This window comes from Herpailurus yagouaroundi, unplaced genomic scaffold (genome assembly GCF_014898765.1).
Source record: "Herpailurus yagouaroundi ecotype Mexico unplaced genomic scaffold, PumYag 160, whole genome shotgun sequence".
Lineage (NCBI taxonomy): Eukaryota > Metazoa > Chordata > Mammalia > Carnivora > Felidae > Herpailurus > Herpailurus yagouaroundi.
In genome coordinates, this window is record NW_024412401.1 from 45,744,444 (window position 1) to 45,770,711 (window position 26,268).

Genomic DNA, 26,268 nt, shown 5'->3' on the forward strand with positions numbered 1-26,268 from the left:
TACCTTTTCATTGGGTGGCTCTTGCTCTTTTCCATCTTTATTTGCCATTTATCTTTATTTTTTAGCAAATATTTGAGCACCTAATGTGTGCCAGGCATTGTTCCAGGTGCTAAGGATATAGCAGTTAATGAAACAGACGAAAATCTCTGCCCTGATGGAATTTAGGTTCTAGCTTACATGATATTTAAAAACAAATGATTAAAATGTAAAGTGTGTCAAGTGGTGATTGATAGTATGGGGAAAGGTAGGAAGATACATGGTAGCGCAGCGTGTTTTGGTGAAGAAGCTTGTTTGCTTTGTCCATTAGTTTAAACTCAGAATTGGAATCTGAAGGATGAAGAATTACAGTAGGGGTCTTCTTGTGGCAAATGGTATGAGGGATTAAAAACAAAATTACTTCATGTGGTCTCAAGACAGAGGTTGTGAATACTCTACAATTTTTCCAGGAGTACACCAAGTTCTGGGACACCTCTTTATTGTGGAGGCCAGAGAAGGGGAATCTTACTGTAATTTTCCTGTACTACTTCATGTTTTGATAAACTCATTCCCACCGAGTGATTCAGTTTTTTACAGGTGCCAAAACAAATAGTATTTTATAAAGTGTATTTTCCTATCACCTCCTCAAAGGAAATAGGTTGAACTTTGAGTCTGCCAAGTCTTCTCAGTTCCATAGTGTAAATACCGAAGTATATTATTTTTTTGAGTCTAGAGTATTATAGAAAGTTGTCAATGTCTCAGATCATAGCTTTAGAGAAATTTCCCAGGCCCTGTGCTATCCTGTTAGTCACAATTTAAAAAATGGGAAAGGACTAATTAAGCATGAAAACCTTGCCTAAATTACTAGTTCTATAAAAGATAAAGGTTCCTTTACCCAATCCTGACTGTTTTTGGACAAGGCTCAAATTTGTGTCATTGGAAAAGCATCATAATCTGACCGAAAAAGTATAGCTTCTGGAATCATAGATAACTGGGTTCAATTTTTGGCTTTGTCTCTAACCAGTTACATTACAGCCATTTTCTTGAACAAGTTACACCATCTGTCTAGGTCTCAATTTTCTTATCTGTGTAATAAATAATATGAAGATTAAGTTAAGAGGCACTCACCATCAAATTGTAATACATTGTAATAATATAAACAAATGTAAAATGCTATAGGAGCAGAAATAAGGCAGGCAATTTATTTGGTTCTGGTAGGCTACTAGGAGAAGAGGAGTTACATCATGAATGATGAGTTGGAGTTGATGGAGTACAGAAGCAAAGAAATCACTTCAGGAAGAGGATCCAGTGAGGGCAAATAACATGGGAGTATTTAAGTATATATCCTTAGCAAGTACATTACCTCTTCTAATCTATTTCTCTTTTTTTTATTGAAGTATAATTGACATACAATATCCTACTGGTTTCAGCTGAAATTAGTCTAGGTCCTTGTCCCAACATGTTCCCATTGTTTTCTTTACCCTGAATCAGTACCTATTGACTTGTTCAATGTGCCTTTGTTTTCTGCTACACTATACACTCTTTTGGGGCAAGAATCTAATTTCTCGTGTGTTTATCATGTATTATTCTTTATACACTAGACACTTAATAAGTATTCATTGAATGAATGAAGCAAAACTACGTTAAAAATTTTCAAATAAGTACATTTTGAAGTGTCTTTGAATGCCATACTATACATTTAAATTTAGTCCTATGAAATGTAAATCTGTGATAGTCATTTAAGCAAGGGAATTAATTTAAATAGAAAGCAGCAAAGAGTACTCAAGGGTTTGAGCCTTAGTTATGCCTAGTTAAATGACCTTCTCTTGGAGTTGCCATTTTCTCATCTGCTTAACAGTATTGATTATTTCTGAGTTTCTTTTGAAGTATAATATTCAGGGATTGTGTAATTCCTACTGCCAGGTGTTTATTTAGATCTGAGCCTTTAGGGGGAAAATAGTGCTTGGCACATGGTGTATGCTCAATAAATATATGTTCAATTGAAAGCCCAAAGCATAAATCAGGACTTCTTAATTGGAGAGGTTAAACAGACTCTCAGAAACTTTACCTCTCTGAGGTACACGATGAGCATGGAGCTTGGAGCTACTTTTGTTTATTGGTTAAAGCTCTCTGAGTATGTTGTATTGTTTGTTCTGTTGCTGTTTTGGCAACCAAATGGGAACATAGCCATAAAGTATGCAGAACCAGGTTTTTAAATGGTAGATGAGTTTAAGTTTTATTCCAGGAGTCAATAAATAATTGAGTGGCTTTTTATAAGTGACATATTTTTATACTTCTTGCTGGGAATTTTTGGCATGAAACTCTTACTGGTAATGTTCGTGTTGAGTTGAGCTCTTAAGAAACCATGGGATGGGAAGATTGAGTTTTTAATGGATTTCTGATTTCTTGCTATGTAAGGTATTTCCCAGCTTTAGAATTTCTGCTTGCTCTGTCTTGAATTTATTTCTCTTGAGGATGAATATGAAATTTTATTGTTTAAAAACGTCTTATTAATATTTGAAATTTAAGTATCAATAATATTAGAAAAACCTTATTGTCCTATGTGCTTTCAATTTTATTTATGTGTACAGCTTTACAGATTAAAGAGTAGAAAACAGAAGTTTAGTACTTTATAGTGTTCAGAGTCCAAGAATAGAGTTGTAACATATGCCAAAGAAATCACTGTAGGTAGGCAGTTCTCAAGGGATTATGTTTTATTTATTTATTTTAAATCAGAAATATCTTGGCCCTGAATAGCATCAAATTCCTTTACTATCTAGAATAAAAAGCCTAAATTATAAGTAAAGTCTTGGGAAAATATTTTGGAAGTATTATTTTTAAGTTTTCCATATGTATTTTGTAAGAATTAGAGCATAACTGAATATCTGGCAGACATTCTATATGAGTATCTTTATGGTTTTTGTTTTTCAGGCATTTTTAAAATATTTAATCATTCATGAGTTGAGCTTCATTCTTGAGTCATGGATGACAAGGCTTCTGTTGGAAAAATCAGTGTCTCCTCAGACTCAGTATCTACTCTTAATAGTGAAGATTTTGTCTTGGTTTCCAGGCAAGGAGATGAGACACCATCTACAAATAATGGAAGTGATGACGAGAAAACAGGACTCAAGGTAAAACTCCATAACCTAAGATTTTTTTGCTTAGCCTTGCTAAGCTCATTGCACTTGGCCTATAATAGGAAGGTATATGGAGTGAAACTGAAAAAATGGAAATAATATCCTAACTTTCTTAATGCTTAATTTTATTTACAATTAGTGATGGTGACAAATTTATGTTTGATTAAGGAGTTTCAATTTGACTAGCTTCTAAATTTTCTAATACCCCAACTCTCAAAACTAGTGGTCATGATATAAATATTTAAGTATTGTTTTTATTCTCCCATTAAATTAGAGTTTATTTCTAATTATTTCTTTTGGGCCCAGTATATGTAGTGTAAAGACAAGGGCAGGTCAGCAATGCCATTTGTAAAAAAATAAATAAATAAATTTTAGGATTATCGAAACTGAATATTAAATACCTTGGTTATTGGCCACTGCAGTTTGTTATATTTTCTAAGCCAAATAAACGATTACTTTTCACATACTCTGTTGATTATTCTTTTTATGGATATAAATAAAAACATTATTGGTTAATGTCATTTAAAATGTAAATAGCTTTAAAAATATTACCATTCTTGTTTATGTTTATCCATTCAGAAACTATTTATGGAGTATTGATTGTGTGCCAAGTACTAAATACTGGAGATAACAGTGATGAATAAGGCCACAAAGCCCACTGCCCTCACAGAGCTGTTATTCTCAGACTTTAAAACAGACTTTAAGCAGATAAGAAAATGAATATGTTAAGTAAATTTAGGTGCTGTGAAGAAAATCAGAGTGGGATACATGGATAAAGAGTGAAGGGCTGTTACTATTTTAGAGAATGTCTTGAAATGACATTTGAGACAGAGACCTGAATGAAATGAGGAAGAAGACCATGGAGAAAGCTGGGAAAGAGCTTTTTAAAAGGAACAAGAAGATAGAAAGACCCTGAGGAGGACCACTCTTATTAGGACAGAAAGATTAGAGCAGAGTGAATAAAGTAAATAAAAAGTGGTAAAGTATGCTATCCAGTGATTGGCAGAGGCTGGATCATGTAGAACTTTGTAGAGCTTAGAAATTTGAACTTTGTTATAAACATGAAGGGAGGGTGTTGGAGAGTTTTCAATGGGGAATGGGGACATGATCTGATTTACATTTTAAAAAGCTCACTGGCTGAGAGATATTTCCAGCATGGCAGCATAAGGAGCTCTCTGGACCCATTCCTTAGCAAAATTGGCGACAATTATTTAAAAAAAACAACCATTTAAAGTCTTTGGAAATGTTTTAAAGGAAATATAGCAACTGAAGAAACATTTATTCGAGGAAATTTACTAAAATTTGGTAAAGAATCTGTGGTATTTAACCAAGCCCATTGCTTTCCTCACCTATCCCAGTTGAGGAAGATGGCCACTCCACTCCACATCAGTGCAGTCAAGAAGACAGAATTTCCCCTCCCCCCAGCTCCTCACTGGAGGGCTGTCTTCTGGGAAGAGCAGGATGATTGCATTTCTCATCCTGCCCCCAGCTACATTTTGCTAGCCAAGTGTGACTCAGTGGTGGGGGCTCCCTTTTTTTGCTCAGTCCTGTTCTTGGGATAGAGGCTCTACTTTGGGCACAGTGCTGCTGAGAATATTGAGAGTCCAGCTGCCTTAGCTTTGGCCTCTAAAGTAGTGGTTCCACACCACTACAGGCAAGCAAAAGACCTGAGACTACTATATCAAGTCCTACACCCTCCAAGCACTCAGCTTCTAGAGATGGGGTGTCACTCAAAATAAAGCATGTTATTGTCCACCCTCCCAACTTTATAGCTGTGGCTTACAGATTTTCTCTGTAATGAGAAGGGCATCATAAAACAGCTCCTGATCTCTTCCCAGAGAAACTGACTTTATTTATAGCAGAGTGTAGAGAAGTTCAAGCCTAAGGGTAGTCTCATAAACCATAGAGATTGTGGCAAAAGGTAACTGAGAAGAGTTCGGTAGATTGATTGGACATATAGATTTAACTGTAGGCTTACTAGGAGGAAACTGACTCTTAGTGTCAGAACAAATCTCAAACGTTGACCTCCAAAACTCTCCCTTCAAACTAATGTCAATTTGATTAGTTTATTCTGTGCAGTAGTTTGTACTCCGGTGCACTGTTGAAAACTTTAGAGCAACTGGCCATATTAGTGGAGTTTAACATTTAGGTATGGTCAGAGAAAGAGACCAAGCACTCTGACAAAGTTGCTCTCATCCCAGGATGTCTGCAGGTAAAGCCAAATCATCCCAGAGGAACAATGGCAGAGGCTTAACACTATAGGAATTAGGGGAATAGAATTTCCTAAAATAAGCCATCTAGCTGCTAAATAAGCAAGCATAAAAAATAACATGTCCTAGAGTGGGGAGACCAGTACTGTGACTTGGTACAGTATATTATCTAAAATGTCAAGTTTCCAAAACAAAATTGTGAAACATGCAAATAAACAAGAAAAAATAACCTATTCGTCATTAAAAAAAAAAAAATCAGGCAGCAGACACTGCTTGTGAGAGTGACATGTTGGATTTAATATGCAAACTCTTCAAAGTAGCCATTAAGTTCAATGAACTAAAGAAGTCATGCTTAAAGAAATAAAGTATGATGATGTCAAATCAAATAGAGAATATCAATATGGAGATAGAAATTATAAAAAAGAATCAAATGGAAATTTTGAAGTGGAAAAGCACAATAACTGAAATGGGAGATTCAGTGAGAGGGGCTCAATAATAAATTTCAACTGGCAAAAAATGAGAGGTGATGTCATCAAAATGTAGTCATTTTCAGGATTTTCAAGGAATTTTCTACCATCGTACCCTCAGAGAACACTGATTTAGACATTTGCTCATGGATGAGAGAGGCTTTGTGGAAGTTGAAGAACCCATCAGAGAGGTTTCAGTATACTTGGAGAAAAAACATCCAAGATTGGATCCATTGAAGACAATAAAAGGAGCAGTTTCACTTTACCTGTGTCACCCTTCCCCTAAGACCACACACGTCAGTGCCAGTAAAGACTTACTCAGCCCATGATTTCCTCCATATGGGAAAGTGAAAGCAGGTGATTGCATACCTGGATTCCACAGCTGTGTGAGATACTCTCCCAAAAGCTTACTTCTTTCTTACTTCATCCAAAATATCAAATTGTGAACTACACGACTTGGGGGGTGGATAGTTGGGAGAAGAGCATCTAAAGCTGGGAATGGAACATATCAAAGAGACACATTTTATTAACTGCTTTGGGAGCTCCATGAGGAAGCCCATTCATGAGCCACTGGGGTTGTCTCCTCTACTGGCTCATGGGTACCTCCAAGCTCTCTGCAGCTCACTCAGACACACCCTCACACAGTGACTGCCTTCTTGTGCATGCCCCTGAGGGCAAGAATGGTCAAAATGAGGGGCGCCTGGGTGGCTCAGTCGGTTGAGCGTCCGACTTCGCCTCAGGTCATGATTTCAGTTTGTGAGTTCGAGCCCCGCGTTGGGCTCTGCGCTGACAGCTCAGAGCCTGGAGCCTGCTTCAGATTCTGTGTCTTCCTCTCTCTCTCTGCCCCATCCCCACTCATGCTCTGTCTCTCTCTGTCTTAAAAATAAATAAAACATTTAAAAAAAAATGGTCAAAATGATCCTTTGCAGATGGCTAGTGAGCATGCATAGAGACTGGATTCTGTGGGATAAGGAGAAACCACATGCTTAAGCAGTCATCACCACTTTAGGGAACGCAAATGCAATGGAAATCATCAAGGGCAGACTGAATCAAGCAGATGAAATTACTATGAGGTAGAAGACTATTTGACATTATCTAGTCTGAAAAAAGGAGAAAAATGAAAATGAGTGAGGAAAGCCTACGCAAATTGTGGTATACCATTAAAATAAACAATGTATGCATTATTAGTGTTCCAAAAGAAGAAGAGACAGGAAAGTGGGCAGAAAGCTTATTGAGACATAATGAATGAGACTTTCCCAAATTTGGGGAGAGATTTGGACATCCAAGTTCATGAAGCTTACAGGTTTCCCCAAGATTTTAACCCAAAATGATTCTTTCCAAGACACATTATAATAAAACTGTCTAAAATAAAAGACAGATTTTGGGGCTCCTGGGTGGCTCAGTTGGTTAAACATCTGACTTGATTTTAGCTTAGGTCATTATCTTACAGTTTGTGAGCCCCATGTCAGGCTCCACACTGACAGTATGGAGCTTGCTTGGGATTCTGTCTCTCTGCCCCTCCCCTCTTTCTCTCTCTCAAAATAAATCATAAGACAAAGGTATTAAAAATAACTATAGTCTGGGCGCCTGGGTGGCGCAGTCGGTTAAGCGTCCGACTTCAGCCAGGTCACGATCTCGCAGTCCGTGAGTTCGAGCCCCGTGTCAGGCTCTGGGCTGATGGCTCGGAGCCTGGAGCCTGTTTCCGATTCTGTGTCTCCCTCTCTCTCTGCCCCTCCCCCGTTCATGCTCTGTCTCTCTCTGTCCCCAAAATAAATAAAATGTTGAAAAAAAAATTAAAAAAAAATAACTATAGTTAATGAAATTAATAATATATGAAATGAATGATATAATAACAAATGTACAATATAAAAAGTTAATATGTACATCAAAACTCTAAAATGTTGAGAGTGGTGTGTTTGTATATGATTAAAGTTTTATGAAAGTCAGATATACTGTTGTATTAGTAAGATGTTTTATGTAAGCATTATGGTAACCACAAAGCAAAAAATCTATGATAGTTACATAAGAGATAAAAAGAGAATCAGGGTATACCGCCTTGAAAAATAACAGTTCATGAAGGAAGACAGTGAGAAAGGAACAAGGGAACTACAAAACAACCAGAAAACAATAACATAGCATTATAAGTTCATACCTATCAATAATTACTTTAAATGCAAATGAACCAAACTCTGCAAATGATGTAGTGTTGAATGGATAAAAAAAAATAAGACCTTCCCACTGTATTCTGTCTGTTAGAGACTCATTTCAGCCTTAAGGACACACACAGACTCCATGTGAAGAATTGGAAAAGCTATTCCATGAAATGGAAACCAAAAGAGAGCAGGGATAACTAAATTTATAACAGACAAAATAACTCAAAAACTTTTTAACTCAAAAACTGTAAGAAGAGACAAAGAGTATAATGTAATGAAAAATGGGTCAGTTCATTAAGAGGATATAACAAGTGTAAATATATATGTACTGAGCATCAGAGTACCTAAATACATTCAGCAAAATAGATCTGAAGGAAGAAATAGACCATACAATAATAATAGGGAACTTCAGTAGTCTATTTTAAACAATGGATCATTTGGACACAAAACTAATAAGGAAACTTTGGACTTGAACTATACCTTAAACCAAATGGGCCTAACAGGCATATATAAAACATTCTACCCAACAGCAGGATACATATTCTTCTCAAGCATACACAGAATATTTTCCAGAATGGATCATATGTTAAGTCACAAAACAAATCTTAACAAATTGAAGACTGAAATGATGCCAGATATCTTTTCTAGCCATAGTGGTATGAAGTTAGAAATTAATAACAAGAGGAAAATTTGAAAATCAACAAATATTTGGAAATTAACATATTCCTGAACAACCACTGGATCAAAGAAGAAATCAAAAGAGAAATCAAAAAACATTTTGAAACAAGCAAAATGGACACATAACATTTCACATTCCACAATGCGTATGTGGAATCTAAGTCAAAGTCAAAGTGAAATGGTGGTTGCTAGGGGTAGGAGGTGATGGTGGGAGAAAGGAGATGTTAAAGAATACAAGTTTTCAGTTATGCAGTTATTAGGTTTTGGAGATCTAATGTACAGCATTGGGACTATAGTTAACAATACCGTATTATATAATTAATTGAAAGTACCTAAGAGAATAAATCTTAAATGTTCTCACCACACACAGAAATGGTAATTATGTGAGTTGGTGGATGTATTAACCTTATTGTGGTAATCATTTCACAATATATACACTTATCAAATCATGTTGTACACCTTAAACTTATACAATGTCTTATTTCAATTAAGTCTTGATAAAATTGGAACAAAAGTAAAGACCCTCCCATAGATTTTTTTCATAAAAAATTATCAGAAGTGTTTAAAATCTTTTTAAAAATGAACTATTTTTACCATAGTCATAATAAATATCAAAATAATTTGGCTGAGTGGAAGAAGACAGGCCCTCCCCCTGAAGAAAAGACAGTGCTACTTATGTATAATTGTAGAAGATGCAAACCTAATCTATAGTCACAGAAAGCCATTCAGTGGTTGCCTGGGGGTGTGATGATGGGACAGGGAAAAAGAGTAGGAGTAGAAAGGGCACAAGGAGTTTTGGGCATTATGGATATGTCCACTGACTTGACTTGTGTGTACATATGCCAGAATTCACCAAAGTGCATATTTAAAATACATGCATTTAAATGTACATGTGCTCACTTTGGGAGCACATGTATTAAAATTGTAATGATACAGAGAAGACTAGCATGGCCCCTGTGCAAGGATGACACATGATGCACATCGAGTATACCATAACATATTTGCTTTTTTTAAAAGAAAGGATTAGGGGCGCCTGGGTGGCTCAGTCGGTTGAGCGTCCGACTTCGCTCAGGTCACGATCTCACGGTCCATGAGTTCGAGCCACGCATCGGGCTCTGTGCTGACAGCTCAGAGCCTGGAGCCTGCTTCCGATTCTGTGTCTCCCTCTCTCTCTGGCCCTCCCCCCGTTCATGCTCTGTCTCTCTCTGTCTCAAAAATAAATAAATGTTAAAAGAAAGGATTAAACAGATTTTAATTATTTTAATTTATTTTTTAATTTTTATTTTTTTTTTATTAAGTAGGCTCCACCCCCAGCATGGAGCTTGAACTCACAACCCTGAGATCAAGAGTCACATGCTCACATAGGGGTGCCTGGGTGGCTCAGTCGGTTAAGCTGCCGACTTCAGCTCAGGTCATGATCTCACGGTCCGTGAGTTCGAGCCCCGCGTCGGGCTCTGTGCTGACAGCTCAGAGCCTGGAGCCTGTTTCCGATTCTGTGTCTCCCTCTCTCTGACCCTCCCCCATTCATGCTCTGTCTCTCTCTGTCTCAAAAATAAATAAACGTTAAAAAAAAAAATTAAAAAAAAAAACAGAGTCACATGCTCACTGACTGAGCCAGCCAGGCACTCCTTAAAGAAGAAGTTAATAAACTTGAAGATTAGTAGAAACATCCAAAGAACAGAAAGAAAAAATAATGAAAAATGAAAAAAGCCTCAGAGAAAGATGAGATGTTATTAAGTGTAACAGCATACTCCTGTGTTTTGGCAGAAGAAAGAAATGAGCAGAAAAAGTATTTGAAGAAATAAAGTCTGAAAAGTCCCACATTTATTTATTGAAAAATAATAATCTACACATCTAAGAAGCTTACCACACTCTAAGATAAATTCAGAAAGATCCACAAAAAAGCTTATCTTAGTAAAATGTTGAAAACCAAAGACAAGAAATCTTGAAAGTAACAAAAGGAAAATGATTTGGTTCCTAGAAGGAGACCTCAGTAACATTTATAGCTGACTTCTTAGCAGAAATAGTGGAGGCTTGATGCCAGTGGGATAACCTGTTCAGAGTGCTCAGAGAAAAGACTCAACCAAGAATCCTAGCAAAGCTATTGGTTAGAATTGAAGCTGAAATAAAGACATTCTGAAATAAACAAAAATTAAGAGAATTTACTGCTATCAGAACCACCTTATAACAAATACTAAAAGTTCTTCAGGCCAAAAGCAAGTGACTTCAAACAATAATTTTAATCCTTAGCACTATTAAAGATAATTGTATAATAATAGAGACCGTATAAGTACATTTTTTCTTCTCTTTTGTATATATAATATGTGCATATTCTACCTATAACATAAATATGATGTATTTGCCAGCCACAAAAATGAAGTAGAAGAGCTATATTACAACTTACAAGTACAGAGCTATATTACAACTTAATAAATGACTTAATATGGTAAGTCAAAGCCACAAGAACAAATAAGGAGAGCTAGAATTGATAAATTTATAACAAGCTATAAATATATATTCTCCTCTCACCTTCTTTTAAATCTATAAAGGAACAATTATAAAAATCTTTTGGATTTGTAACATAGATATAATATGTATAATAATGCCATGGTAGGGAATACTGCTAAATTACTAGAATTAGTATAAATCAGAAACTGATTCTAATAAATTAAGATAATACCCAGTAAGTTCTAGAGCAACCAGTGAGATGGGGTGTGTGTATATATATGTATGTATATCTATATCACTTAAGAAATGTCAATGCTATATTAGAAAATATTCATTACTAAAACAATAAAAGATGGAAAAAGGAATGGAAAATACATGAAACAGATGCATAAAAATTAAAAAACAAAATGGCATACCTAAATTGAACTGTGTCAAGAATAACAAAATGGATTAAGCAACAGAGTTAAAAAAAACCATCAGCAGTGTATAAAACACCATGATCCAGTTGTATGTTCTCAGTAGGAGACACACTTTAAATACAAAAATAGAAACATTTAAAATAAAAGATGGGAAAAGACCTGGCATGCAGACATTATGGGTTACAGCTTAAATATGTATAGGAAAATTTCTACCTGTAAATTCCTGTATTATGGAAGAAGGAAAAATTCAAATCAGTAATCTTTTACTTTAAGACATTGGAAAAAGAAGGGCAACCTAAATGTAAAACAAGCCAAAGTAAGGAAAAAAAAAGATAAGAGCAGAAATCAATGAAACAGAGGATAGAAAAATAGAGAAAAAAATCAATAAAGCAACCCGGTTCTCTGAAAAGATTAATAAAATTGATAAAACCTTGGATTGGCCAAGGAAAAAAATTACTAGAATTAGAACTGAAAGAAAAGACAATACTACCAAACATATGTTAAACAAAAAGGATTATAAGGGACTATTAGGAATAGTAATACGCCAAAAAAGAACTTACTGAAATGGATAAATTTCTAGAAAAACACTAATGAAACTGAATAGACCTATAACAAGAGGTTGAATTAGTAATAAAAAATGTACCCATAAAGCAAGCTCTGGCCTACCTAGATGGCTTTATTCCCTGAATTCTACCAGATACTTAAGTAAGAATACCAGTTCCTCACAAACTATCCCCAAAAATAGAAAAAAAAAAAAAAAAAAGATATTTCCTGACTAAATCTATGAGGAAGATACTGTGCCAATGCCAAAACTAGACAAAGACATCACAAGAAAACTACATATCTATATTTCTTATAAATCGGGACACAAAAGTCCTCAACAAAATACAAGCATACTTATTAATTCAGCAGTATATGAAAAGGATTACATACTGTGATCAAGTGGGATTTACTCCAAGAATGTAAGGTTGGTTTAATAACTGAAAATCTATTAAGGTAATGTAATGTATCAATGGAACTAAAAACAAAACTACATGATCGTTTTTAGTGGACACAGGAACAATGTTTGCTGAAATGCAACACATTTTATGAAAATAAAGAAATAGAGAAAAAAAATCAACTATGAATGTAACTTCTTCAACCTGGTTAACAGCATTTATGAAAAACTCACAGCTAAAATCTTTCTTGGTGGTAAAAGAGTAGATTCTTTCCCCTTAAGTTCAGCCTAAAGACCTGGATGTCTGCACTTAACTACCTCTGGTCAACATTGTACTGGAGGGTACAACCAGGGCACTGAGGCAAAAATATAAAAGGTATCCAGATTGGAAAGAAGGAAGTAAAAACTATGTTTGCAGTTGACATGAACTTGTATATGGAGAACCCTAAGAAATCTAAAAAAATATATATATTAAAACTAAGAAGTTTAGCAATATTGTAGGATACAAGATCAATGTACAAAAAAATCAGTTTTATTTGTATACATTTGCAATGAACAACCTTAAAGTAACAGTGAAAAAACAATTTATGATAACATGAAAAAGAATGAAATAGTATGAAGTTAAACAAAAGTGCAAATCTTAGGCTTTGAAATCTGTAAAACATTGTTCAAAGAAAATAAAGAAGATCTAAATAAATGGAAGTCCATTCGTTGTTCATGTATCAGAAGACTTATTGTGAAGATGGCATTACTCCTCAAATTGATCTACACATTTAGTGCAGTCTTTATCATAATCCTAGGTAACATCTGTGTAGAGGTTTATGTGACAGTTGTAAAATTCATTTTGGATTTCAGGGGACCCTGAATAGGCCAAAATAATCTTGAAAATGAAGAACAAAGTTGGAAGACTCAGACTTTGCAATTTCAAAACTTATTATAAAGCAGTGGTAATCAAGATAGTGTAGTATTGACATAAGGCTAGTCATATAGATCAGTGGAATACATTTGAGAAATAGAACATTCGGAAATAGAACCATATTTCTGTGATCAGCTGATTTAGACAAGGTTACCAATACCATTCAATTGAGAGGGTTTTTTTTTTTTTTTCTTCAACAAATTGTGGTGGGACAGCTGGATAGCCATGTTCAAAAGAGTGAAGTTGCAGCCTTACCTCACACCATATACAAAAATTAGCTTAAATGGATTACAGACTTCAGTGTAAGAGCTAGAAGTGTAAAACTCTTGGAAGAAACATGGGGTAAATTTACATGACTTCAGATTTGACAGTGGATTCTTAGATTTCACACCAAAGGAGCAAAGGAAAAAAGACAACCCACAGGATGTATTTAAGGCATATAAAAAGCTAAACAATCTAAATGTTTACCAACTACTAAATGGATAAATAAAATGTGATGTATAATGGAATATTATTTGGTCATAAAAAGGAATAAAGTACTGCTACATGCTGCAATATAGATGAACCTTGAAGACATGTTAAATGACAGTTAAGTCAAAAAGTCCACAGATTATATGGTTCCATCAATATGAAATATCTAGAAGAGTTAAATCTTCAGAGGCAGAGGGTCAATTAGTTGTTGCTTATTTAGGGCTGGAGTTATTGAGGGAAAGGGGAGTTGATACCTGTGGTGGTGGTTGGGTTTTTTGTGTGCTTTTTTTTTGAGGTGATGAAAATATTTTAAATTTTTTTTAATGTTTTATTTATTTTTGAGAGACAGAGTGAGAGCAGGGGAGGGGCAGAGAGAGAGGGAGACACAGAATCCAAAGCAGGCTCCAGGCTCTGAGCTGTCAGCATAGAGCCTGATGCAGGGCTCAAACCCATGAACCGTGAGATCAAGATCTGAGGTGAAGTCAAATGCTTACCGAGCCACCCAACCACCCCATGATAAAAATATATTAAATTAACTTTGGTGTTGGTTGCTCCTCTCTGTGAATATACTGGAAACCATAGAATGTATGCTTTAAGTAAGTGAGTTGTATACGAATTATATCTGGCCTACTCTTTGGAGAATTGGCAGTAAAGAGGCAAGACTGGTTGGTAGTAAGAAGAGTAGATAGAAGGCTGTTTTAGTCAGGGCGTCTGGGTGGCTCAGTTTGTTAAGCCTGCGACTCTTGATTTCGGCTCAGGTTATGATCTCATGGCTCTGATCCAGGGTATATTTCAAGGTAGAACTGATAGGGTGGGCAAATTAGATGTGGGATTTGAGGCAAAGAGGGAAATAAATGATGGTTCCTAGATTTTGGTCTGAGCTGTAAGGTATATGGTAGTGCCATTTACTAAAATGGAAAGAGATAGGACCAGGATCAGGTTAAAGGGATCAGAAGTTCAGGATGTTGATGAGATTGATCCTCCAGAGTGACTGTGACTAGCATCAACAGTATATAGATGGTATTTAAAGCTGTGGGACTAGGTGAGATCACCCAGAGTGAGCATTAGAAACTGAAGAGTTAGTGAAGAGCTGATTCTTTGAGTACTTCAACATTGAGAGATGGAGATAAAGAGAAGCCAGCAGAGAAGAGTGAGAGGATATAACTAGTGAGATATAAAGAAAACTAGGAGATTTGGAGTGCCTTGGGAGAGAAATGAAGAAAGTGTTTCAAGAGAGTGGGAATAACCAGGTATGTTAGATTCTGCTGAGAGGTTGCTTTAGATGGTGACTGAAGAATGATAGGATAGAGGCCTGGGTGATCCTTAAGAAGGGTGTTTTTTTGCTTGTCTTTTGTTGTTGTTGTTGTTGTTGTTGTTGTTTTCAAGAGAGATGAGATCATTAGCATTACTGTGGGTTGGGTTGTAAGTGGTAGCTGAGGAGGAAGTGGTGATAGTGTAGACAACTGTTTTAAGGAGTTTTACTAAAAAAAACAAAACAAAACAGAAAAATGGAGTGGTAACTGAAGAGTAATAGGGATTCCAGTGAGAGATTTCCTGATATGTGTGTACCGATAAGAGTTATTCAGTGAAGAAGGGGACATTACTAGTACCAGAGAATTGCTAAGTCTTTGGTTAGGTTGGGAAGAGAGATTTCCTGTGTGTAAGTGGAGGGGTTAACCTAGGAGCAATTTCTGTAATATGAAGGAAGACAGCATAAATGAGTACACATGCAAATAGATGAGTCTTCTCTCTTTTTGGAGAAGACTTAAAATTGTCTTGTTAATTTTTGAAATACTGTTTGACTTACTCTTCCTGTTTCTAATTTGATGAATCATTTATGGTAAATGGGAAAGACCCTCAGGGCTCCTGCAGAGAACTTTTTTTGTGCTCTCTCATATCTTGTTTACTGAAAAGAAATGTTCTGTTTTTTAGACCAGGAAATTGAGCAATATGTTCTACAAATTAAAAATGTTTCCTGTATGTATTTCCATGTATTTTCAGTACATCTGGACAGTATATTGGTTTACTGTATGTAGAAATGGTAAGTGGAGAAGTAATAGAATTGTTGAATCTTTGATATTTTCATCAAAGTCAAGTATAATAGGATTACTGCAAATGTGTTGCTCAGTGATGCTGATGACTCTTTTTAAAACTGTTGTCTCAGCCACTACTAGATTGTAAAATTGCATTGGATTTAGAAAATACATTTTCCCCCCAAATTTTTATTTAAATTCTAGGTAGTTAACATATAGTATAATTTTGTTTTCAGGAGTAGAATTTAGTGATTCATCACCTTCATATAACACTCCAGAAAATACATTTAAAAGTCTGTCATTGATCCACCCCAAAAGTCCTAATTGAGTGTTTTGTTGAATTATTCAGTTGATAGCTAGTAATCCACCAAATGCTGTTTTTAGGCACCGAAGTTGAGAACTCCCCATTTTTGGAACTATGATGACCTAGAAAACCTAAAAATGTCCTAGTACGAAATATTTAGAGAGCTGGATGAAATATAACAAATACCTTTCATAGCTATATTCACAAGAAAGTAATCTCAAAAGAATAATAGCAAAGAGGGACACTGAAAGCCAGAACTATACGTATACGCTGACACTGGGTCCGTACTGGGGGAATTTGCTGCTTTACGATCAGTGGGCTTGGGTTTTGACTAAATTGGAGAAGAGATAAAGCTTTGGGTTTTACAGAGAGGGGTGTTGGAACTGAGATTTCCTTATATAACACCTTCAGGCTAACTGAAAGGATAGATTTGGAAAAAATAACTTGTTTATAGTCATAGGAAGAAAATAAGGAAGCTTATATATTTTAGGTTGGACACAGGTTTAGAGGGGAGTCTTGTTGATAACTTGTTCCAGTGGGCTTGCCTTCAGGTATTTGGGATTTGAATTTATACTACCTGCATGTTCCTGGGTTGGTAATACTCTTAGGGCTCCTGACAGAATCAATTGCAGAACTATTCTGGAGGGACATGCTTGCCACCCAGGCTGCATGGTATTTCTACAGATAACTTTGATACAGAATATCAAACATTCCAAAATTTACAAAGACCCAGAGTAGGCAAACCCCAGCAGGATCAAATCTCACCAACACTTGCGCATTTGAATTATTAGCTGTAACTTTAAGATAGATATGATTTAAATGATTGAAAATTTAAAGAAAAATTTGAAAATATTAGGATAGAACAAAATTATTTAAAAATCTAATAGAAGACCAAGCAAACTTCATGAAAATCAGAGCAAGTAAAGTTAAAGGTACAACTGATGTGTTAAATAGTAGATTAGACATGGTTGAAGAGAAAATCAAGTACCTGCAAAATCAACCTGAGGAAATTACTCAGAAAATAGAATAGAGTGGGAGAAAAGGAAATAACTTGAGATAATAGCTGAATATTTTCCACAAGTGATAAAAGATACAAATCAGCTTCAAGAAACAGTGAGTCCCAATCAGGATGACAGTGGGGGCGCCTGGGTGGCTCAGTCTGTGAAGCAACCCTCCAACTCTTGATCTCAGCTCAGGTCATGATCTAGTGTTTTGTGGGTTCGAGCTCCACAACAGGCTTTGCACTGACAGCACAGAGCCTGCTTGGAATTCTGTCTCTCCCTCTCTTTGGTCCTCCACTTTCTCTCAAAGTGAAAAAATAAACTGAAAAAAAAAAGGATGACAGTGAAACTGCAGAATATCACAGACAAAGAGAAGCTCTTTAAAGGGTGAATGAGAATAGAGATCAATTGGACATGGTTCCTGCTTATATATATAAGCAGATGCTAAAGCTTAGGGTAGATGACAGTTCAGATTCTTGCTGCAGTGGATTGTAGTAGTCTTTGCTTTGTAACAAACTACCTCAGATCTCAGAACTGAGTGGCTTAAAACAGTTTATTAATTTCTAATGATTTTATGCATTGAGTGGGTTGTTTTGCTGGTCTTGTTTTGGTTCATATAACTTCATTCAATTGATACATTGGCTGAAGACTGAGCTTAATTGGGATGGCTGAGTCTTTTCCTGTAGTCTTTCATCTCAGACTTCGTCATGGCAGCATGGTGGTCCTAGGACAGATGTGGAAGCTATAAGGTATCTTTTAAGGTTAAGGCTTAGAAATTACATGGTGTCACTTCTGCCACATTGTATTGATCACAGCAAGTCACCGGGCCAATCCAGGAAATAGACTATATCTCTTGATGGAGGAGCTGTAGAGATACCGTGGCTATATTTTTAATTTTCAACATTAATGCAGTTAGATAAATGCTACGGTAGAGGAGCTGTAGAGATACTGTGGCTATATTTTTAATTTTCAACATTAATGCAGTTAGATAAATGCTACGGTAGAGATTAACAAAGGGTGCTATAGAACAAAGGATGGAAATTTGTCTCAGCTTGGGGGAGGAGTCTGGGAAAGCTTCTTGGAGAAGGTAATGCTTTAGTTAAGCCCTTTCAAGAAGAGCTTTATATGATGATGTAGTTATAAAAAACACAGGTATTTATCTTCATAAAATGTTTTGACAATTCACATCAAAATCGGAAAACTTTCATAAATTCAGAACATGTATTTTCTCTATCTGACTCCTCTTGTGTAGGAATATTATACCCTTAGCTCTTAATCAAAGATACTCTATAAATCTTGGTTGGGAGTACATTGATGAGCCAATACTTCTTTGGTGAAAAGTTCAGTTAGAGAATTTTTTTTTTTCTTTTTCAAAGTTTATTTATTTTTGGAACAGAGAGAGACAGAGCATGAACGGGGGAGGGGCAGAGAGAGAGGGAGACACAGAATCGGAAACAGGCTCCAGGCTCCGAGCCATCAGCCCAGAGTCCGACGCGGGGCTCGAACTCACGGACCGCGAGATCGCGACCTGGTTGAAGTCGGACGCTTAACCGACTGCGCCACCCAGGCGCCCCATAGTTAGAGAATTTTTTAATCTTTTTCTTCTTGAAAAATCCACCGAACATTATTTTAGTTGGAAAGAAGTTGCCAACCTGTATTGAAATAGCTGATAAAGAAGTCACTCCTTCTCACTTAGCATTGCCTAAACTAATTTTCTGACTTTGTATCTGATATTACTTGCTTTAGTATCAGGTGATCTTGTCCTCTAATGTAGGTCTTTTATTCAGCAAACAGAGTAACTGAACCATGAACACACAGTTTAATTAAGGGGATCAGGATGATGGTGGGGAGACACATAAGGAACTATGTCATTATAAAATTCATCAAGTACCAGAATATAGATAAAAGCAGATTTATATGAGAACATAATTATTGCCTATTAAAGCAAAGAAAGGTTTCATAGAGTAAGTAACAATTTAGCAAAACCTTAAAGAATGATTAAGAATTACTCAAAGTGAGTCTGTGAAATGTAGAAAAATCAACAGGCTTGAAAAAGGCCTAGGGTTATGATCACTGCATACAGTAGAATTGAACGTGCTTGCTTTCCTTTTTTCTCCCAAATGGACTTTTTGTTATTTGTTTTCTCTAATTATAAAAATAATGTCTGCTTTATACATAAAATTCAGACAGTATGAGACGTAAGTAAAAACCCAGTCATAATCCTATTATTTAGCAACACAATCATAAATATTTTGGGTCTTTCTTCACTTAACTTTTCAGGATGAATTTACAAGGTGCTGTTCCTTCTCTTTCCCTTTTTAAGTTAATGTTAGTAATTCCTAATGATAATTTTAGGTTGTTTCTCTGGTCCTTCCTTCACGCAGTAAGATAAAAAGATGGATAGCCAGAACAGCTGCAATTTATAAATGACACAAGGAAATTCAGTGATTTATCAAAGATCACAGAATGAGTATGTGAGTGGGTTTGAAGTCAGTAACAATACTTTCCAGTATCCAAATGGGACTTCTGGTTCTTTTGTGCCTTGCTTTCTGGTAAAACTGAGATTTATGTACTTGTTTCAAGATGCCTTAGCTTTTACACTGAAGCTGAGTAAAATTACTCAGTCTGAACCATTTTCACTTCTATTTTCATTGCAGTCTGACACAAGTAGTGGGAACTGTAGATCATCAGGAATTTGTCTTTAATTTTCTCAACATCTGTGGATATCTCAAGTGCACACTGTCATTTCATAAGCATGCATTTCCCAAGACAAAATCTCTACTGGAAAAAGATCCCAAACTGCCTAACATAGCTTTGGATAACTGTCAAATCAAGTGGTGCCTAGTTGGTATTGTTGCAGAGAACGGAAACGGGCTATAAAGTTAGAAGTAGAACATTAACACCAGGAAATGACTCTGGCTTTTGCCTTTGAAACGTTTTGTCCTTTGCTTCTATAAATGCAGTTTTGCTCTTAAGGAAATAGACCTGTAGCCAATTCTACCCTATAAATTATTACTTTTATTTGATACATTTAGAAAGGACAGGTGTTACTTCAGTAATGGGTCTTACACATAAATAGTAGGTGTGTTCTTAGTTTTCTCTGGATAATGGAAAGTGGAAGAACTGCTTTTTTTTTTTCTTGTTGTTGTTGTTGTTACTTGGTTTTTCAAACCTCCTCTCCAGAAGGTGGGTCAGAATTTATTTAGAAATAGCTGAAAGTGGGGGTTGCCTGCTGGCTCATTTGGTGGAGCATGTGACTCTTGATCTCAGGGTTGTGAGTTCAAGCCCCACGTTGGGTGTAGAAATTACTTAAAAATAAAATATTTAAGAGGCGCCTGGGTGGCTCAGTTGGTTAAGTGTCCGATTCTTGATTTTGGCCCAGGTCATGATCTCATGGGTCCTGAGATTGAGCCCCACATTGGGCTCTATGCTGACAGCGCAGAATCTGCTTGGGACTCTCTGTCTCTCTTTCTCTGCCCCTTCCTGCTCATGCTGTCTCTGAAAATAAATAAACTTAAAAAAAATAAAATCTTTAAAAATAAAAGCTGAAAGTGATACTAATTGTATGCTTACTAATAGACAGGTACTGTGATGTAGAAATGAGATAATCCCTGTAAAAATCATATATAATGCCTTAATTATAAATAATAAATGCCCAGTAAGCATATTATTATTGTATCATTGAATCCTCATGACATGACAGTCCTATGAGATAGATATTAACACTTTCATTTTAGAGATGAGGCAGTTGTGGCTCCCAGAGGGTAATTTGCCCACAGCCAACAGTTAGTATCAGAACCATGTCCAAATTCAGCTCTTACTGTGGAGCCCAGGATGTAAGTACAGGCTGCTGTTCACATGGTCTGTATGTGAATGGTGACCCCTGGAGTTGTGCCATAAGCCAGCTCTTGTGCCCACTGTTTTTACTACCACCCTGCTTTATAAGCAGAATTATGAATAAATCACTTGCCATGCAGTCTCTGTCCTTACAAACATTTATGTCTGTGTTTACAGTAGCTGCTAAATTGGCTACTTTATATTTATTGGGTTTTTTCCCCCTCAATTCAGGACTGTTTCTTAAAGTATTCTCCCCTCCTCCTCTTAATCTAGTTTACACAGAGATGAACATAAATCTGAATATGACCATTGATTTATCCATACATACCTGCTTTGCTTTTTTTATTTTTATATTTCTGTTAAGTTAGAAGTCTTTGTTGGGCTTCAAAATAAAATTGTTTTGTAGCATGCTAATTGGTCTTGCTCAGTGTTCTTAGTAAATGTTAAACCTTTAATGATTCTCAGAATAATAGAAAATGATGCTTTGTTTTTGTTGTATTTAAGTAAACAAAGCTAAAATAAAACATTCAGATTTCATTTTTTATAACTCAAAATCTGTATCCAGTATCAAAATTGGTAAAATAATACTACTTTGGCTTCTATTCTTTGCATTTATAAAACTCAATTCAGTAAACCTATATTGCAGGTACACTGTGCAATGAATCTATCCAAAGCTTTGGGAATAATATAAAGATACCTTAAGAAGCAATCCCTGCCATCTAATCCAGACTGGTTCAAGGTCTGGTTCTATAAAACATGTATGCTCATATGGTAGCACTCCCTAAGGAGGGACTAATTAAACCCCATATAGTGGGGTTAAGATTTCCCAGAGTAGGTAACAGAATTTAAGCTTCGTCTTAACAGAAAGGAGAAGGAGAAGAGGACTTTCTAGGAAAGGGAACAGTCTATAGAGTCTTGATGCTTGAAAGCTTATGATATGTCTTAGGGAAGTTGAGTAATTTGACGTGTCTGGTAAGAGATGAAAGCATAAATTGGGCAGAGTTGTGAAAAATTCATAGAATATAGTTACAAATTTGGGCTTTATCTTATGGAAATTGAGGAAACATGGAAGGGTTTGATCAGAACTAAGGTTTGCAATTGTAACTTGAATGGCCATATGACAGATCAGAGGGGAGAGAGAAAGAAGGCAGGGAAACTCTTACCTTTCCAGTAGACTTATGTAAAATGAAAGAAGCTGTCCTGTGGTATTACCTACATAGAGGGTGGAAAAAATGCACAAGTGAGCAAGGATCAGTAAGCTTTGTGAGTATTGTGGGAATGAGAGGAGTGACCGGTGATTGTGCTCTTCATAGGCTCACTAAGTGGATAGTATTACAATTCACTGATTTAAAAAAAAAACAACAACAACAAAGCAAGGGTGGCGCCTTGCTGGCTCAGTCTGTAGAGCATGTGACTCTTGATGTCGGGGTCGTGAGTTTGAGCCCCACAATGGCGTAGAGCTTACTTTAAAAAATAAAAAGAATACAGAAGGAGGAACGGACAGTGAGTTAAGTTTGACACACTAAGTCTGGAATATCTACCTGAAGAATTCTCTCCAGTAGGGAGCTAAGGAAGGGGTTGTAGGTATATATTAGGGATTGTTTGTATATCATTGGCCATAGATGAGGTGGCCACAGGAGAGCCTGTAAAATAAGGTTATTGCCAAAAACAGAACCCTGGATGAATATCTTTTGGGATGCAATAGAGAAAAGTAAATAGTTTTGTTCTTTTTTGTAGAAACCACTTGTTTTTTTCTAATTTTTAAAAAACAGACTTTATTTTTTAGCGCAGTTTTAGGTTCACAGCAAAACGGAAAGTACAGAGATTACTTCTATAATCCCTGCTCCCACAAATTCATAGCCTTCCCCACTATCAATATCCCTTTTCTATTTTAAGTTTATTGAGTTAAAGTTTACACACAGTAATATGCAGCCCTTTTAGGTGTATAGTTCTATAAGCTGTAGTGAATATAAACTCTTACATGACAACCACCACAATTAAGATACAGAATATTTTTACCATTCCAGAAAGTTCCTTTGTACTTTTTTTTTTAGTGAATCCTCTCCTCTCCTTCCTAGCCCCTGACAACCAATGATCTGATTTCCATCGCTATAGTTTTCCTTTTCCGGAATTCCATATAAATGGAACCTTACGGTATGATGGAGTTTTTTGTGTCTGGCATCTTTTACTTGGAATAATCCATGTTATTGTGTGTATTAATAATTCATTCCTTTTTACTGCTGAGTAGTATGCCATTATATAGCTATATGGCAGTTTATGCACTAAGCAGTTGATAAACATTTATATTCAGTTTTTGGTGATTATCAATACTGCTATAAACATGCACAAAGAGGCACAAGTGTTAATTTTTCTTGGGTAAATGCCTAGGACTGAGTCATATGGTAGGTGTATATTTACCTATGAAATTTACAAAAGACAGCTAAAGTGTACCATTTTGCATTCCCACCAGCAGTGTATGGGAGGTTTTCGGTTGTCACGCATCTTTGCGAATTCTTGGTATTCTCAGTGTTGTCTTGTTTTTAATTTTAGCCAATCTTATTAGGTGTATGGAGGCATCCTATTGTGGTTTCAGTTTCTCTACTGGCTAATGAATTGAGTTTCTTTCACGTGCTTGTTTGCCACCTTCATATTTTTTTGGTGAAAATGCCCATTTTTTAAATTGGGTTGCTTGTTTCCTTAATGAGTTATGAGATATTCTGGGTAGATGTTTTCTGGGTATAAATCCTTCATCAGAAACATGATTTGCAAGTATATTCTCCAAGTCTGTGGCTTGTGTTTTCATTCTGTTAGTAGTGTCTTTTGAGCAGAAGTTTCTAGTTTTGATAAAGCGTGTTTTATCATTTTTTTATGCTACTTTTTGTATTGTAAGAAATCTTTGTGTCTCAGGATTTTCATAGATTTTCTCCTTTGTTTTTCTTCTGTAGGTTATATAGTTTCAGGATTTGCATTTAGATTGTGACCCATTTTGCATTAATTTTTGTATATGATGTGAAGTATTAGCTAAGATTCATGTCTTTACATAGGTATGGATGTCAGGCTAATTGTTCTAACACCATTTATTACCTTTCTCCATTGAATTACCCTGCCAACTTTGTTGAAACCAATTGGTCATGTATATGCCAGTCTATTTCTGGATTCTGTTTTGTTCCACTGATCTGTATGTCTGCCCTTTACTAATATTGCAGTGTGTTGATTACCTGAAGCTACATCTGTTTTAGAGATGATTGTGTTATCTGTTAAGAATGCTCTTGGCAGCAAGGAACAGAAAAACCCTGCTTATAGTGGGTTTATTTTGTGTTAATAACAAGAAGTCTAGCAATAAGCGGTTGTTGGTTTATTTAAGCTATTCATCAATACCAGAGGTCAACAAACTATAGTCTGCTGGCCTAATCTGGCCTGCCACCTGTTTTGTAAATAACCTGTGGAGGTTCTTCAAAATGCATATGCCCAGCCAGGCTCATCTAGGGTGGGAGGTGAGGGGAGGGAGGGAGGAGCAAATATTTGAATTTTAAAATGCCTCCTGGTAATATTAGTAATTATACTATAGAGTCATGGTTAAGAACCATTAACCTAAGGTTGATTCTTAAGACTGTGGTACCCAGACTAGCGGTATCACTATCTCCTGGAAATTTTAAAAAAATACACATTATCAGGTCCACTCACAATTACTGAATTGGAATTCATTTGGGGCCCAACACTTTGCGTCATAAAAATTCTCCACGTGATTCTGATATATGTCAGAGTTTGAGAGCCTTGAAAGTCATTGTGAATTATTTCCCAGATAAGCCCAGGGAAGACTGTCTTTAGAAAGAAAACAACAGCGTACCTGGCTGGCTCAGTCAGTGGAGTGTACTGCTCTTGATATCAGGGTCATTAGATCAAGCCTCATGTTGGACATAGAGATTACTTAATAAAAAAAATTCTTTTAATAAAAAACAAAAAGCTTAATTGGTTTAAGTATGTGTATTGTAATGTCACAGACAGTAATTCTGAAATTAAATTGAAGGTTCACAAATGATCTAACAAAATTGTTGAGTACTATTTTGGACCTAATTATCCAAAGCATATGTTGCATTGCTATTTTTAAGCAGCTTTTAAAAATCACATGTTTGCATGTGAACATTTCTTTTTCCTAGTCCTTAAGGAAGAGTTAAGGAAATGGAACACAGTTCTTATGTTTATAGATTTTATAAATGAGAGAAGAATGCAAGATGAACATGTATAAACACAAAATACAAACATATAAACATGTTTTCTCTCAGGGTTAGGTATATTTTTGTTATTGGCAAATAATATGAAAATGTAGGCAGTCTATCCAGCAGAAAACTTGAGTTTAATTACCCTGTATACCAAAGAACAAAATAGTACTTCATAATATGTAAAATGTCTTCTGTTTGATTTAGTTTGCTCTTTTAGTGATGGTTTCCCCAGTTATAATTACTAATTACCTAAACATGGAATTGAGTATCTTTTCTCCATCTGTGTTTAGGAAGCTGTAACTACTACTTATGTATGTTCTTTCTCTCCCCTTGGAAAACAGACTATCAAATAGACCATCTTTTATTTACTGCAGGTGATATAGTAATTCTTCTCCAGTTCTGAAAGAATAAGAGGCTAATTGGAACTAAGCTGTGGTTTGTTTTTCAGATGGTTTAAAAACTTGTGAAAGGGGGCACCTGGGTGGCTCAGTGGGTTGAGCGACCGACTTTGGCTCAGGTCATGATTTCATGGTTTGTGGGTTTGAGCCCCGCATCGGGCTCTGTGCTGACAGCTCAGAGCCTGGAGCCTGCTTCGGATTCTGTGTCTCCCTCTCTCTCTGCCCCTCCGCCACTCATGCTCTGTCTCTCTCTGTCTCAGAAATAAACATTAAGAAAAAAAATTAAAAAAAAAAAACTTGTGAAAGTAGAACTTCTGAAAAAAGAAATTTGATTGCACTTGGATGTGTAAGATCAGGCAGAACAAAGAATTAAAATTACTTGACCTGCTTTTTATTTCCATTAGCAGTGACTGTAAACATAAAATGAAATTCACGGAAATAAACATTGTAACCGAAGCCAAGAGGCTGAACACTTGTCTGGCCTTTATTTCTAAGGCAAGAGTAGCTGATATGTTAAATTTCCTTGGGAAATGTCAGCAAAAAAAGATTTAAAACTGTTTGTTTCTCAATTATAATTTATAGCCAAAGGAACTTGAAGCTTATAGGGTTATAAAACTATGTTTGAACAGGGTTCTTTGGTAGTCCAGAGATGTCTGTTATTAT

At 36.0% G+C, this 26,268-nt stretch overlaps 1 protein-coding gene and 1 non-coding gene across 4 annotated transcripts in view; both read left to right on the plus strand.

The window, feature by feature from the left end:
• Positions 1 to 26,268, plus strand: part of RABGAP1 (RAB GTPase activating protein 1) — a 170,456-nt gene that overhangs the window by 11,754 nt on the left and 132,434 nt on the right. For 2 of the 3 annotated variants that reach the window (XR_005792690.1, XM_040482239.1), the window contains exon 2: positions 2,908 to 3,107. The exons of the other annotated variant lie outside the window; for it this stretch is intronic. Coding sequence is in view for 1 of the 2 variants with exons in the window: in XM_040482239.1 (XP_040338173.1) it covers positions 2,958 to 3,107 (150 nt within the window). In the remaining variant the exon portion in view is untranslated. The remainder of the gene's footprint in view (positions 1 to 2,907; positions 3,108 to 26,268) is intronic. 3 annotated transcript variants of the gene reach the window in all.
• LOC121035200 (U6 spliceosomal RNA) lies at positions 9,514 to 9,624 on the plus strand. The gene has a single exon (XR_005792789.1). It is a non-coding gene; the product is annotated as a U6 spliceosomal RNA (small nuclear RNA).